At 34.6% G+C, this 16,789-nt stretch overlaps 2 protein-coding genes across 2 annotated transcripts in view; one reads left to right on the top strand and one right to left on the bottom strand.

The window, feature by feature from the left end:
- LRRIQ1 (leucine rich repeats and IQ motif containing 1) overlaps positions 1-4,011 on the bottom strand; it is a 96,693-nt gene extending 92,682 nt beyond the window's left edge. The window contains exons 1-4 of the mRNA XM_042816215.1: positions 3,883-4,011; positions 2,961-3,072; positions 1,817-1,911; positions 592-694 (exon numbers count right to left, since the gene is read on the bottom strand). Coding sequence (XP_042672149.1) covers positions 592-694; positions 1,817-1,911; positions 2,961-3,072; positions 3,883-4,011 — 439 coding nt within the window. The remainder of the gene's footprint in view (positions 1-591; positions 695-1,816; positions 1,912-2,960; positions 3,073-3,882) is intronic.
- A 2,518-nt stretch (positions 4,012-6,529) lies between these two features.
- TSPAN19 (tetraspanin 19) lies at positions 6,530-16,280 on the top strand. Its single transcript, XM_042815380.1, is given in 9 exon segments — positions 6,530-6,553; positions 7,611-7,703; positions 7,819-7,891; positions 8,849-8,979; positions 10,371-10,445; positions 12,237-12,347; positions 13,714-13,857; positions 15,103-15,186; positions 16,212-16,280. Coding segments are annotated over 9 exon segments (804 nt in total).
- Positions 16,281-16,789: the final 509 nt, after the last annotated feature.

The following is a 16,789-nucleotide window of genomic DNA, read 5'->3' as shown; positions in this document are numbered from 1 at the left end:
TCTACAGTGTGTGTGCCAGGATTACACTCTGTGTTCAAGATAAATGCCTTCTCTGGCTATTAGCAGGGGTCTTTATGTCTGATGTATTCCACTTGAAAACATGTAATGGCTGGGGCAAATGGACAAGATCCAAATTTATGTAAGTATAAAAAATAGAACAAGTTGTGGCTAAAGAATAAACATCACAGAATCACAGAATTCAATCACAGAATTGTAGGGGTTGGAAGGGACCTCCAGAGATCATCGAGTCCAACCCCCAACATCATTTTACTGACTCCAGTCTGGCTTCCACTTGCAGGCTGTTTTTTTTTTTTTTTTTTTTTTTTTTTTTTTTTTTTTTTTTTTTTTTAAAGTTACTGAAGTCTTTCTAGGGCAATATTTTCTGAAGTAAATTTCTATCGAGACATTGAAGGCAACGATCATTCTGTGATTCCAAAATTAGATAAACCACATGCAGTCCATGAAGGCTACTGCAAGTTGCAATGTGTATTTTTTTTTTTTTTTTTTTACACAGAGTATTATGATTCTTATGAAAACAGAAAAGTAGGAAGTAGTAACCAACATAAGCAAATGAATAATGCATTTGCTTACCTGTAAGAAAGAGGTCATCAGTGACTACTTCACTGATGGACTGATTATTATAACTAGGAGTTGTAGGAACTTTCGAGTCTTCGTTTTCAATTTCAAATAGTACCTAACATAGTTTAGATTAAGAAACAAGAAACAAAAATTAAAAGCAGAACATTATACAAATCTCCCAGAACAAGTATAATGCTTTTCATCTTACAATGAAACTCACTGCTGACCGCTATCCTTAGAACACTGAATAATGCAAATAGGTCAGTCACAAAGATATTTTCTAGAATAAGAAATATTACCATAATTCCCCTTAAAAAACAGTACTTCTGTGTTATTTATTTACTTAAGTGTATTTTGCATTTTTAACTTGGAAAAATAAACTCTTTGTACTGGGGGTTGTTTTTGCTCTACTTTCTATGGAAGCACTACTATTATGCATCCAAACTGTTATGGAGATAGTCAAAGAATGAGTCGCTTGTACATTTTTAAGCAGCCTATTTGAAAACAATGCGATGAACACCAAGATTTGCTGTATTTCATTCATTTTTTCAATGTCAAGAATTAATCTATTCCTGCTTATTTACTACCTGTTCATCACATGCTTGGGATACAGATTAAGTTCTAAATTCACAGAAGGCAATTTTGCTATTTTAAATAATGGTCTTCAGAGAATAAAAATTCATGTTTGCAAAAGTGCTCACTAATAAAAAACAGCTGACAAACAAAAAGTGATTAAATTCAATACGGGATGGTGTTTGTATAAAACTTTCAGCAAAGTATTCTCTCATATCTCATTAAAATATAAAAGAACCAAGGTTCATGACTCTTGATTTGTCCTTGAGAGCTACAGGCATTAACATCCTTCTAATCATCATAGAAAGAGTAAGATTAAAAGTGTCAGAAGTGTTACAATACTATTGAGATATTATTCTTGGAATAAAGAAGAAATGATTATTCAGTTTTGGTTTTGTTAATTGCTGTGTTGAACATCTAAAGGACTGATAAAGAGAACTGAATCCAAATTTTAAATTCTAAATATGGTGCATATCTGTTGAGACCCATTTCTAAAGAACAACCAACAAATGCAACTTAATACCATACGGATAGCCTAACAGAAATAAAACTGAATATATCTATATGTCTCATTAGCAAGCTATCTAAACAAGTATAAATTATTTACTATACTGAATAGAATTTTGTTCACTATATACTATATACATATTTAAATAGTAAATACCTTTTTTTTAAATTGTTCTGGATCTTCATTATACTCAGAAGCCAGTTCTGCCGAGTTATCTGAAGCATAGCAAGGAATTACTTCATGAATATTACCTAAAGAAGAAATAAATATATAATTTAGTACACAGAGAGAAAATCCACTAGCAGTACCCAGTTCTGCTCTATACTACCTGCTCTATACTACTATTTTTTTTTTTTTTTTTAATATTTCAAAAAGTAAAGCATTTTTTCTTTAAATTTTGTTCTCCAAAAATAATTAAAAACAAAAGCAAACAAAAAAGCAACAACCAAAATAGAACACACACAATGATGCTGTAAGAGCCCAATGAGAGCAAACTGCATTTGTGAAAGAGTTCCACAGTATGAAATAGTTGAACATGTGCGGCATAGAAGCATTCAGTAGAACTTATGACAAACAAGTCAAAAACTGACATAGAACTACAAAAGTAACAACAATAACAAAAGACTGCTTATTATAAATAGGATAAATAGGATAAATGCATAAATATTATAAAATTATTATAAGTAGGATAAATGTAAAGTAACCTTCCCCATATATCAAAATGTAAAGACAATATTGAACTTTTGCTCCCAAACAACTGTATGTGTTCATACAGTTCAACTTCAAATGTATGTGAAGACCACAATTCTTTGAATAACTAAAATACAACAGAGAATTCCAGAATTACGAGCCTGGCTTCAGACACACAACTGGCACAGAAAGGCTGCTCCCAACGGCAAGGTCATTTCATTTAATGCTAGTTTGGATAACTCTGCAGACTTTAAACACCCTATGGGTCTCAATTGTATCTGCACTCTTAACTTTAGCTGGTAGTGACCTCATCTCATATCACATTCTCATGAAGAATCTGTCCTAGGTTCTGTTTCAGAAAATGATTCTGTAACTTGAGTTGTTCTATACTTTAGCATGGGATGAACTTTTAGGAAAAAAAAAAAATCAAACAAAACTTAATCTGAGAATACAGCATTGCATAATTTTATTCTTAGATACTCAGTGTGCTTTCAGAAGCTGATGCAATAGGTTTTACTGCTTGCTGTACTTAAAAGTTTGCATTGTTTTATTGATGATTGTTAGTGATAATATGAGTTGCATAAATATGCTAACTGCGATCCCTGCTTACTTGTAGTTTCTTCATCTTCTAAGTCTTGCAGTATAACCTTCTCAGCATCTTGATTTCTGCTTTTTATGAAATTTAAATAGGAGAGAACTGAATCTGGCAGATCATCTGAAATCTAGAAAAATAAGACAGTTCATGCAAATTCTTCATTTTCATCTCACTGGTACAGCTAAAGGTAAATACTTAATATGCAAGAATACTGATTCAATTAGGATTCATCCATAAAACACCAATGGAAATTTAGTAGCACTTGCTACCAAAATTATTCACAGCTTTTGTGCTGCGAATTCTCACTGTTCCCACTGTCTTATCATCCACTGAACAATTAATAATTATCATTCTTACATTTTAATTAAATTTTACATTTATTGAATTACACATTTTAGTAGCTTATCCTCTGAAAACTTCAGAAATGCTTTAATTAATATTTCCTTTGTAACTGTCACAGATAAATAAATTAAGAGTTGAGACAAAAATTAAAAAATTAAAATCAGAAAAAACAGAATCTTTTCCATAAGGATGTTACAACTCCTTCAGAAGCAAAATTAATTTTAATTTTGGTGCAATAAACATTTAAGGTATGTACGTACATCTGATGTTTCAACTTATTTTCCCATATAGACATTTCCTACTCAAAATATAATCTTCTCAAAGATTAGGGAAAATGGTCTCCCTTTTCTAGATGTGTAAATTGTTGTAAAGAGTGCTGCATTTTTTAACATGTGAGCACATAATCAATCACCACTGACGGTCAATCACCATAGACCTTGGTCAACCACCGTTTGTATCAAATTTATATGATTAATGGTCTTGTATGACCAACTACACTAATATCCTATAGATATGAGATCTACTTGAATATCCTATAGATCCCGTACAACTTTTAATTACGGGTAAAAGCAGTATGAGCCATCTGAACACTTACTGACTCGGTGTCACTCACAGATTCCTCTGGTACCACTGTGTCAGGTTCATCTGCTTCGAAGGAAGAAACACTGATTCTACTTAATTCACTTTCTATTTCTTTTTCAATTTCTTCGATATCTTCTGACATTCTACTTCCTGTAGAGTCGTACCTGCTTTCAAAGCTACACAAAGAAAATATTACCTATCACACCCACGTCAGCCAAAATAAGGAGTGTGCTCATTTAGTGTGAGCTAAATATATAAATACTGAACAGCTGGCTTTACATTTCAGAAGGAGCAGCAGAAGTTTGCTCTAAACACTTCAGACTACAGAAGAAGCAAGCAACAGGTAGAAAAATGTTTACCCATCTCCTCACAGAATCCAGGGACAGAGAAGCAGCTTACAGCCGCTCCTTCACAGGGAGAGAGCAGCCTCGTTCCCTCCCGTCTTTCCTCTCGGACCAAGGCATAGGGTACGTTGATAAAAAACACTCCTTCCAGAGGGCACCGCGGAAGGGCATCTCCCTGCGGCTGCACTCTGCGCGCTGGGGGGCTGCAGCCCGCCCCCTCCGGGCAGTTGCTCCAAGCTCCGAGCAGCTACTCACCTCTCCTACTGGCCGCAGAGAAGAACGGTCAGCCCTTCCGCCTTGAAACTCCCCATCCACTAACCGCTGTCGGGTAGTCCCCGGGAACGGAGGGCGAGCCTCCACCGCGTCCAGAGCGTCACCATGGCAACGGGACGCTCAGGCGGCGGGCTGGAGGGCGCGCCTCGCGGCGGGGGGGTGGTTCCTGTTGGAAGGGTAATGGGAAGGGCTGGAAATTAGCCTATCCTAACATGGAAGGAGTTCGCGTCATTCTGTCAGGCAGAAGTAATTATGGAGACAGGGAGAGTGCGGATGGTATAGGTTTAACGTAAGGTGATTCCTGAAGACCTGACGAGGAGTGCAGGGATGCCTATAGCCTGACAGTGAGAGCTGGCAGGTGGAGACAGGCAGGGTTTGCATGGAAAATGTTCTGGGTACTGAGGGTCTGCCATTCACAGGAGGCACAGAGGGGTGGTTTGTTTTGTTTGTTTGTTTGTTTGTTTGTTTTTTTTTTTTTGGGGGGGGGGGGGGGGGGGGTTTGGGCGCCCCCCCCCCCCCCCGGGTGTTTTTTGTTTATTTTTGTTTTGTTTTTGTCTCCCAGCATCTTTAAAATAGACTGTAAGACATATGCTGATTAAGCTTGAGATACTGGACTCAAGGGCAACTGCTTTGCGTTTTCTTGCAGATGTTACCAATCAGTAAGATGCTCAAATCTTAATAGTATGAAAACGTGTCCATTTGAAATCCACAATCTAACTTTTTGCAGGGTCATGCAGCCAGCAAACGTCTCAGTATGGTTGTGTTACAATGTTCAAGCACTGAGCTGAATTCCGGCTTTGGTACAAATTTTTTAATGCGAAATAAACTGTCGTCATGGTGATGGAATCACAAGACACTGTGTCTGCATTCAGCAAACAGCTTTGCCAGGAAAAAAGAACTATCTGTCCGCCTGCCTTCTGTAACCAGGAAGTAAGGGGTGGTCAACAGAAACGTAAACGTGTGGTTAAGATGCACATAAGGAGGAAGCATCATTATAAGATTGTATTCTCTCAGGTAAGACAGAAATACTCAGAGCAGCTAAAGATTTCCTTGTAGCCGTTAAATGTAAAATGAATATTGTTTTGTAAAGACAATATTTGCCACATAAGTGATTAAAGAGAAATTGAATCACTGTTAAAATGCTTCAAAACAAAGCATTGCAACTATACAATTATTAGAGTAACCTGTTCTATAGGTATCCCTGCCTATAGTAGAGGGGTTGAGACTAGATGATCTTAAGGGTCTCTTCCAACCCAAACAAATCTATGATTACAACAAAACCATTTTTGATGCCAGAGTTCAAGTGAAATTTGCAACCTTTTAAGGCTTTTTTTTTGTTCTTTTAAATAAAAATAATACATAAAATCAGTGGTTTAATACATTTCAGCTTTGACAATTCTGATGAAATTCAATTGCTCTTAAAAGCAGTGGATCTTCTCCAGGGAAAGTGCAAAAGCATTTATCTAATTTATCTGGTAAGAGTTTTGAAGTTTACACAATGCATTATAGACCCAAGTCCATTTCAGAGCTCGTTTGAGAAGGATTTAGCTTTCTTCATTCTGCAATTCAGCAATTATATTTTTATAATTCAGATAACAGTAGTATAAGAAATAAAAAACTGGTGTTTGCTGAATCTTTTCATCAGTAAATTTGATATGTATGTAACATGCATTTTTGTGTGTAAAATAAGTTCTTATTTAATGCAAGATAGATTTTGATCATAAATGCTTCATCTTTATCATTTTCTTCTATTTTACAAATGGTGGAGGATGTAACTAATCTGTAGTAATTCTGACAAAAGATGAGTACCACATACAATTCCTTTTAAAAACATCCCTTTGGATTTAAAAACACTTTCTGAAGAGTATGCACATGCTGGCTATGTGCGTGAGTCTGTACACATTTGTATGCTTGTCTACCTTACAAGGGAAAGGTAGGGACAATTGCAATAGGCTGCTCTTGTAGAAGCCACCATCTTTTAACCTTGCTCTTGGACTTTCTCCAGCTTAAATCACCAATCCAGGCAGACCGGAATGCTGGAGTATGTTTACAGAAGATACAAGACAGGTGAAAGGGAACCAGTGGGGGGGCAAACATATGAGTTTCTCTCAATGGAAGAATCTTGATAGACCCGTAGGGTATCTAATAATGATAGTAGTAATGCTGATACATAAAAGCAAAGCCTCAGATCAGATCCTTTACAGTGCTAAGAGACTTACCTGCTGAAATACACTAAAGCATGCTCAAAACATCTGTGCTAATGTTACTTCATTAAGCTTTTGTTTATGTTTGCAAGTGCTATAGCATACTAATCTAATTGGTACAGTGATACAGTTGGTTTTCAGGACCTACTGCATACCACATCTATTCAAGGGTAGTTGATTTGCTTAGCATCTGGGCTTGTCCTTCCACTGAGAGCCCTTATACTATTGTTGACAGAGTGCATCTCTTGGTTTAGCTTACTTTGAAATGAGTTGAGCTCTTCACATCCCATTACATTCCACAATAACAAAAAAGCTCACAAAGATAAGAACTAAGTGGGAATGACTGGGAGATTAACTTCAAAAGTGAAAAGCATACTCTGGTTTCAGGACATGAGAGTTGTTAACACCATTTGACAGCTCTCATGGTTTTGTTAGAGCTGTGTGCTGGATCTCACTGAAATCACTGATCTGTATGTACCATTTCAAAAACGAACCCACTTGATTTAAGTTGTGTAGATGGAGGGAGCTTGTATTTTTGTTACGATTCTCCTTCATTTCAGCTAGAAATGTTAAGAATTTGTAAACAAAATGTTTTTAGCAGTTTAGGGACAAAGGGATGAGAGACTCTGTAATTCTTGTCATCTCTGCAATCTTAGTATTCTTACATACATGCTGCCTCCAAATGTCTTCAGCAGTTAAGAGAAAAAAATGTTGAAGTGTGTATGTGTATATATATATAAATGTGTAAAATACAATGTTAGAGGCAATTGAAACCATCCACCTTGTTGATGCATCTGCTGTTGCTTCCAGCTTTTGTTCAACATCAGGTGACTGTCTAAATTTGATCTGAAAGAAATAAATCACCTAAATATTGATAGATATCTGTTTCATATGGACTGAATATGTTATTATACTTTCAGCTGCAATTCAAAACAGAAAACAGAAGAACAAAAATAAGATATAAATTAGTAACATGGAAAATAACCTTTACTGTCTTCAATGGAATTTTCTTGGTTAAAAAAAAAAAAAAAAAAAAAAAAAAAGTTTTCTTCTTTCCTGTTTATCAACTTAAAATTAATTGTTAAAAATAATTTAAGTGAAAACAATAATCCTTCTTTTCTTTTCCAGGTTCTGGGTGTTATGCTTTTGACATTTGGTTTGTGGCTTTTATTTGACAGGAATAATTTATTTTGTGTATTATGTGAGTATAAATAGATTTTTACTTGTTTGATTGAAATGTTTGTAAGGTAAATGAACAAACGCAGCTACTTTTTCACAAGGTGGCAGTGTTGAATTGAAATGCATAGGTTATTTTTCTTTTGGGTATGTTTTCCATCAATATGATTTTCAAAAGAGGATAAATATCCTCAAAAGAGGATAAAATACAGCGTATATCAGTACATGTAAAATTTATTTATGATTACAATTTATACAATTTATTTATTTAACTTGGTGTGTGGCCTGTAGAAGAATTATTGAAATATAAGCCAGATTTATCAATATTTTAAAATATAATTTATCAGAACACATTTGGCATGCGTTTGGCAAGATTACAGATCATTTAACTGGGTATTTGGCGGAATAAATGCCAGCTGGCACTTGTGCTTTGTTTGAGTTGCATGACAACAGCCATGCTCATAAGGAATAGTTTTTCTCAGCTCTGCTGAGGAGTACCAGTTCACCCATCCAGTAAGGAACTTCAGAGATAAAGCACTTGAGATGGAAGTAATGACAACCTCCTGCTAGATTCTATGTCTGGGCAAAAATGATTAAAAGGGAAAGGGGACAGTTGCCAGTCACAAAGAGGGAGGACTGCATTGAATTTGCATCTGGAAGAACTCTATTCATATTCACACAGAATTTGCACATGCATTACTAACTTTTGGAGAACAATTGTTCACATTGTTTAGCCGTGTATGTTCTGCTCATGTCTCATATGTTGCCATCATCTGAATTTATGAAATGCATCTTTTGTCTTCCGTGACTAATTGCAATAAGAATGTCCTTTTATCATTCTACTGTTTACTTCTTTTCAATAATGGCATTGAAAGGGTTTAGTGTTTTGTTGGTTTGATTTGTTTTTGATATATTTTTTTCCTTGATTACGCTTTGTAAGTGGAAGTCTTGAATAAAAAGAAGTAACACAATGTATATGCAGTTTCTTCAGGTGAGAACCAACTGGTGGTGTGTGTTTCTTTTATGTTACTTGGAGTTGGATCTCTTATTATTTTTACATCAGTCGTGGGATTCCTTGGAAAAGTTAAGAAAATCAGATGCCTACTAGTTACAGTAAGTGTAAATCAGACTCCAGATGTTATTAACCTATTTGAAAATGTGGGTGAAACCAGAGTGCTCCTGTCTTGATGTTGTATTTAAAAAGCAGATCTTGTTAGATAAAGTCTTAGTTTTAGTGAAATCTGAACAAAGCTGAAGACTTCTGTATAAATCTATCAGTAAGCAGAGAGATGTGAGGAGTGCAAGAATCTTCTTTCTACTTCTTTCTGGCTATTATCGTACTTAGTGTCTGCTTGACTGCTTATTAGATGATGATAAAGAAATGTCTCGTTTCTAGCTTTATTGAAGTTGTATGAAAATTAGGCAATGTGGACGAAAATTTTTTTCCAGTGCAAATGAACAAAATTCATGAACTATCTTTGTTCTTTTCTGCATCTTCTAGTCAAAGGAGTTCTTACCTAAGTGTGAGACTTCCAGGTCTCATGGTAAGAACTGAGAGAGGAAATAATGAAACAAGAGTTTTCTTCAATGGAGCCCAACTGTTTGTGGTCAGCTTTTATTTTACACTTCCCTGAAGGTTATGGCTTTCACACTGGCCCTGAGTGAGGCCAGTTGAGTTGTGCATTGCCTGAAGTCTGATCTAATGTTAAAAGTGACTATGATGTCATTTTCTTAGGGCCTCCTGGAAAAGAATATTTCTTATTACAAAAAATATAAATAGTAGTCATGAAGGGTAATATATAGGGGCTTCTGGAATAATCTATTATATTACTTGGTACTGTGGTTTAACCCGGCACCAAACTAAGCACCAAACAGTTGTTTGCTCATTCCCCCCTTCCCAGTAGAATGGGTTAGAGAATAAAAAAATAAAGTAGAATTTGTAGGTTGAGATAAAGCTATTTACTATTAAGCTATATAATAGTATACTATTACTAATAGCTACTATTAGCTATTAAGATAGACAGAATGAAAGGATAATAATTATGACAAAGATATATGTGTATATTTATTTATTTATATAAATGTGTATAACAAGTGATACACAAGCAATTGCTCACCACTCCCTAAGCGATGCCCTGCTAGCCCCTGAGCAGCACAAGAGAATGAGATGAACTCTTACTCCCTTCAAAACTCCTTCTGCATGATGTCATATGGTGCAGAATATCCCTTTGGCTAGTTCAAGTCAGCTGTCCTAATTCTGTTCCGTCCCAGCTGCTCCTTGGGCCTTTCACTGAGAATAGCGTTGCCTCTGTACAACATTGCTTAGCTCATCTGTAAGCATCAGCTATAAATACATACAAATGTGTTATCAACATTTTTTTTCCTACTAGAACCAAAACACAGCATCATATCAAGTAGTAAAGAAAACAATTCCATCCCAGCTGAAACTAAGACACTTGCTGATTCAATATTGTGTTTATTAATAATCTGTCATTTTTTTTCAGTATGTGTGTTTTCAAGTCCTGGTGTTTTTCATCCAGATTGCCATGTCAGCACTGATATTTTTGAAGAAAGAAGCGGTAAGTAAATAAATTATAACATGGGACTGCTATTAATTACAAAATATTTTTCTTTCTTGCAGTCAATTAAAAAAAAAAATCTAATAGTTCTCACTGCAGATATATCACTATTTGGGCTTCAGCGTTCTATATGTTGACCAGGCACAACAGAGCATTTGAATTTAAAGACTTCAGCATGGTTAAATGATTGTTAAGAGAAATTTCCAATTTATCTTCTTCTGTATTTCAGCAAAACGTTCTCTTTTTGTTCAGCCATGTAGAATCAACAGTGACACAAGGACAGCTTATTTCTATTATATTCTTTTTATTATTTTGAAAGATGACCTGAAAGATCCCCCTTTCCTGGACTTCAGAAGACATAGGAGAAAACATTAGATGACAGTCTTTTCTTGTGGGTAGTAATAGCAGTCTACTGTGCCATTGATAGTAGAAGTCTTTTGTATCGTGGCATTTAATGTATACTCATGAATTGCCAGTTTTATTATTTGAGCCTGTTTTTTAAATCCGAGTAGAGACCAATTGTATGGATATTCCTAATGCTTTTAAAAACAGGATTCTATGATAAATACAAACATAGTTGTTATCACTAGTAATTGTACTGTCTTAAAACTTTATGTAATAACTGTCCAATGTTTATTTCTCTATAAATAGTGATTCCAATAGCTTGAGCACCCCTCAAAGTACTGTGCAGAAGGCACTCTGTACCAAATGCCTAAAGATCTCTTCCCTGTTCTGCAATTCCAAAATCTGTTGTTTGAGAAAACTCCCATGACACTTGCTTCATAAACATTTATAAGGTTCTTCAAAGCCTGCTGCTGTTCAGCACAGCACAAATAAAGTAGTTTTACTCCATCAAAGTCAATTTGTATCATCAAGATTTATTTTAAAAAATGTTAATTTATAATGATAGAGTACTCCCTGTTTTATATTGTGGTTCTATATATTGCAAGATTTGAACTGAATGATGCATTCTGGAGTTAATTATTTTTTCTGAAAAAATGGTTGAAAGACTGCAGTTAAATTTCACTTGTAATTTCACTTGATCTCAACCTTAATTAAAGTAGTGCTGAAATATATTAAATTGTAGTAATTTGTCATTCACTGTGCAAGCTTTTGAGCTTCGTTGTTTGAACAGCAATGGCAACTGAATTAAGTTGACGAAGGCTTTTTTGTTGTTGTTGTTTTGTTTTGCTTTGTTTTTTAATCAAAACTTTCAGGGGACTAGAGTTCTCATATCCATGTATTCTCTGTAATACTCTGTGATCAGCTTGTCTGTTTCAGTTGCTGTTGAAGATATATTTTAAGAAGTTCTGTAAAGATCCCTGAACTAGGTTCAAGCTGCTAACAACTCTAGCCTAAAGCAATACATATCCTAGCCAAAGAGTGCGGCGTTTATGCATGATTGCATCACATTTGTTGTTTTTTGTTTGTTTATTATTATTATTGTAAGGTGCTGTGCTTACAAGAATAACGGGTAGGATTTTCTACTTCAGGACAGCTAAGGTGCATCTAAACTATGTTATCTGGCTCATCTGACAATATCTGGGCTAAGCAACTTCTGCCTGCCTATGCTACATTTGTGCTTTAGTCTCTTCTGTTTTCCTGCTTTCAGCTTTACTACGAGTCCAATAGCTATGAAATGGTTCAGATCGTATTTAGCAAACTGATTGCTTGCAAGTGACCACTGTCAACATCTGAATATCAATAACAGGTCAAGGATTATACAATCCTTTCACACTGTTATCTGTATAAGCACGTACCAAAATGCTCTAAACATTTATTTACTGACAGGTCTACCATCAGTGGAACAACAGAATCGATGAAGTTATTTCTGACTAAGGGAATAAGAGTCTGGCTGAGAAGGAACCTGTGTGGAATATTCTGAATGCTATGCAGCAGAATGTAAGGAAAAGCCAAATCAGAACTTAAGTACAAAATAACTCCTTTAATAAATGATTACCTTTTTAGGATCTGCTGCTGATATCTGTTGGGGTGTGTGTGTGCGTGTGTGTGTGTGTAGATTCCTTAACTTACGTGGGCATGGTTGAGATTAGCTGTTCGGCACACTTGTCTATGCGTTTAGGAATGGATGCTGTTCCTGTTACAGAAGTTTATTGCAGCTGAAGAAAATATGAGTGCCCTAATGTATTCAACAGTGTGTGATATCAGAAGACACTTGGTCTGCGTATGTCTGAATGCTAACATGTACAATTGGCAAGTAGCAAGACTATCAGGTCAAGTCAGAGCTCCTACTGTGAAGGCGTTTGAATAAATACTGCAGCAAGCCTTTTTCAGAAATAATGCTTAAAGTCTCAAATTAATTTAATTGTTAATCATTTTTGTCATCTGCAAATATGTAATTTCCTTTTTGGAGAAGTCCTTTGAAGAATGTATGTGAGATCAGTTGTTTTGGAAATTGTTAACAAAGTTTCTGGCCGAACCATGAATACCATATTCTGTGCTAACTCTTCAAAACACTAACATTAGATATTTTTGTTTAGCAACCTCTAAGACAAAATATGACAATTCCACAACAAAGAAACAAAATCAACAGTGAAAGCATAGACATTTTTGAAATTTCACCATAATTCAGAATGAAAAATTTCTGGAATTTCCTAAATGTCAAGGTCAATTCCATGAAATCACAGGTTGAAACAGGGAGATGTTCTAAAGATCTTTTGTTAAGAAAAAGAAGTTTTGCGGATATGACTCTAGAATGGGCAAAGGAAAAAAAAAACTTTTCAAAAATCTGTATTTTTTAAGTTCCTATGTTGAAGGAAAGCAATGTTTGTGTATTTTTTTAATATGTTTTATAAAATATGTCTGCATTTACTACATTAATTAGGGAAAGCATTCATGTTTTCCTTTGAAATTCAAGTTGAGCACATCCTTACTAACTGCTTACACACAATTTCTATAGTGAATTAGTCATTAGCATCATAAAGTGCAGTTAATGATAATTGTTAAATTTTAATATTGAAAATATTTTTATTTGCTTTTGTTCTAGAATCATTTCAAAGAACATTCCTTCCAAGACTATAAAGAACACATCCTTTTTAAGCCTCCAAATATCCAGTGCATGTCCTTGTAAATTATGAGTACACAAGGTTGAATTATCCTCTGCAGAAACTTCTCTTTTATGGATATAGAGGAAAACTATCTAATTAAATTGTCTAAATCAAATCACTGACATTGATTGAGGTAAAATTCCCCTGCAAGACAGACTGTTTAAGTATTGGAGTTACAGGTTATAGCACTTTTCTTTCAGATGGAATGCTGTGGAAGATACAATGTCACACAGTGGGAAAAGAATAAAAACAAGGAAAACCATGCTCAGGTCCCATGTTCGTGCACAAAATCTAACCTGAACAAAAGGTTTTGTGATATCCCAAGGAATTCAACATATGCTATGGTAAGAAATTTAAAAAGTACCTTGCAGGATATAAATTTTGCTATTAAATGGACTTTGGAAAAAATATTCAAAGCATGTTTTTCATCAAGACTTGCCTTGCAAATATGAAAATATTAATAGTAATCATTAATTTGTCACTTGTCACCCTGAAGCCTTGTTTTATATACTCTTTAGATGTCAGTCATGTAGGCAGATACTTGAAAACAAGAATGCAAATATCAGAGAATCAATATCACGTGGATATTTAATAATGATTTATGATGTAGTAAGCATCTTGGCATTCCATAATCTGTGCTCTGAAAATCAATAATGATAATGAGAAGTGTCGGTATATGAAAAGTATTGTACTGCTTGTAATTACTATTCCTATTTTTTAAATATTATACATATTATTTATATATTTATATATTATCTATAATCTTTATTTATAGAATGACAGCAATTACTTCACCTTTTTAAGTTATTCATTTCCAAAGTATCTTCAGCACAGAATAAGAGCAAGATATTGGAATGTTGCTCAAGGGCAGTTTGTTAACATCTACATATCTTAATATAAAGGGACCAACTTGCCACCTGATAAAATATATCTGAAGCTAAAAGATACATAATATTTTCTTCTGAGAATTATCTTGTGTTAAGGGGACTGCCTAATGCAAATAATAATAATAATTCAGTAGGCAATTCAAGACTGAAAATAGAAAGGATGTTGTCAAATGACATCTGGTATTCTCTTCCTTTTTTCAGATTGGAATTTTAATGCGTTACTTGTCATCAAATCATCACTTCAAAGTATAGAAAGCATTTATTTATGTTTTATTATGTTTATAGCTATTTTAAGCTTTATAATAATTAACATATTCTTAAAATCAGCATTATAATAATCATAGACTGTAATCTGAAAAATATACATCAGGACGCAAACATGTGAGAATCACTGAAGACTTCAAAATATTCTTTCCTTTACTGGTAAAGTGATCTCTCAGTTATATGAAAGGCAGCGTCGTTTTGATTAAGTTACAGACTCTGGTACACTTCCATACAAAAATACCAGATTTACAATCTGCTTGGTGTAGATCATTAGATGTGCAGTACACATCAGTATTTGATTTCTGGTAAGTAAATATCCCATCTTGGAATGCAGAAAGTTGTATTTCATATATTCTAACAGCATGCTATAAATATGCAATGTGAATTGAATAGTCAAAATGATTTTTCTTGAAATATATTCATCTGTACTTCTTTTAGGGTTGTGAAGAATATTTAGATACATGGTTTGAAAATAATGTTTTGATCTCAAATGGAATTAATATCAGTCTGCTAATTACACAGGTAAGAGCACTTTTAAGTTAAAAAAAAAAAACAAAAAACAACAAAAAACCCAAAAACATTCTGCTCGGGGTAAAAATCAATTCAGTGCCATTTGGCTTTGGCATGCTCTCAGAAATTTTATAAAGCTTTCCATCAATTTTCATTAGAAATAAAATCTAGCCCTGTTTATTAGCTGTCCTCCACGTAGTGAAGCATCACCACAGATGTTGGTGCCCAAAGGTTGTTGAAGGAAATGTTTGATCTGACTTGTGAAAACAAACTGCTTTACAAGGTCAGGAAACTGTTATGAAAATGTAAATTCCGAAGAGCAAGAGACCTTTGCTCTGAATTTTTACAGAACCTAATCTATGAAAGTGATAAAACAAACCACAAAATCATATAAACCCTCTCCCCATGTATCTGTAAGAAAATTTTATTGGGTAAAAGAGAATAACGATAACAAGAATTCATTCATTCCACTGACACCTTGAAACTCAATACTATCAAGCAGGTGGAAGGAAGTTTTGGTAGTATCTAAATCACGAAGCTGAAAATGGGATTAGTTTATTTTTATCAAAAGAATTAAAATTATACCTAATTTGTCTTTTCTGCATGTAATACCATTCTTCAAAAGTAGATAGTAAGAACACTCTATGGACTACATAACTCATTAGCACAGGATATGAGTATGTCGTGATCTTCAATGTAGTATAGCTTACAGCACTTTCTTTTCAGGTAGGAAAGAACTGTTATGCCTATTCTAAAGGACGCTACCAAGATTCATAGGGCATTGAAACTCTTAACTAAGTTATTGTCACTTGAAATAGATTTCAAGGTTCTTCTGCAATATGGACCTAACTGACTTGTTCAAGGTCACATAGCAAGTCTAAGCTTGAACAAGTTGTGTCTTCAGAAATATTTCTCAGTCATTCTCCCTTCTATGAATGACAGTGCAGAAAGATATATCAGCAGGCAGATTGACTCAGTCATGAGCAAGTATCAATGTTTTCTGGGTTTTTTTTTGCCTGTCCTTTCTCCTTCCTCAGATAGTTGTGATCACGTTATCCATGAAACTATTTATGAACATCAGAAGGAATAGTATTTGGCCAAATTAATGATGAATTCATTTGGGCATTGCTGTTATGCAAGAAGATCTGTTTCCTTCCTGTGACAATAAACAAAAGTTCACATTGCACTGTATGTACTGTAATCACCAGGATATTAACATTTGGGCTTTAATGTATTTGATTATTTGATTTGATCATAGTTGATTTGATAGTTTGATTTGATTTGATCATAGTTACAGATATAGCAATATGCTACAAAACTCTGTGTTTTAAAGTGTTAAGTAGTATACCTTTTACTATATGGTTAATAAAACTTCAGCTGTGTTAGTATGCCCTCTAATCTTTTCTTGTAAACTCTTGATTGGTAAAACTCTGTGTCTTCTTCCCAAGATATTGAGTCAAGTTGGCAAGGGGATGCAGCCTTCCCTCCAAGAAATACATTTTCAGAAATAAAGAATACTTTGGCAAGCATGAAGTGGCTTCTGCAGATATACAAGTACTCATATTCAGTTAACTTGGGATGTTCCTTCATTAGTGCAGTAAGTTATGTCCAAATC

Source organism: Centrocercus urophasianus, unplaced genomic scaffold (assembly GCF_019232065.1).
Source record: "Centrocercus urophasianus isolate 14NV4802_14NV808 unplaced genomic scaffold, USGS_Curo_1.0 seq_15, whole genome shotgun sequence".
Classification (NCBI taxonomy): Eukaryota; Metazoa; Chordata; class Aves; order Galliformes; family Phasianidae; genus Centrocercus; species Centrocercus urophasianus.
The sequence above is the reverse complement of the archived record's forward strand: the minus strand, read 5'-3'. Positions and strand labels throughout refer to the sequence as shown.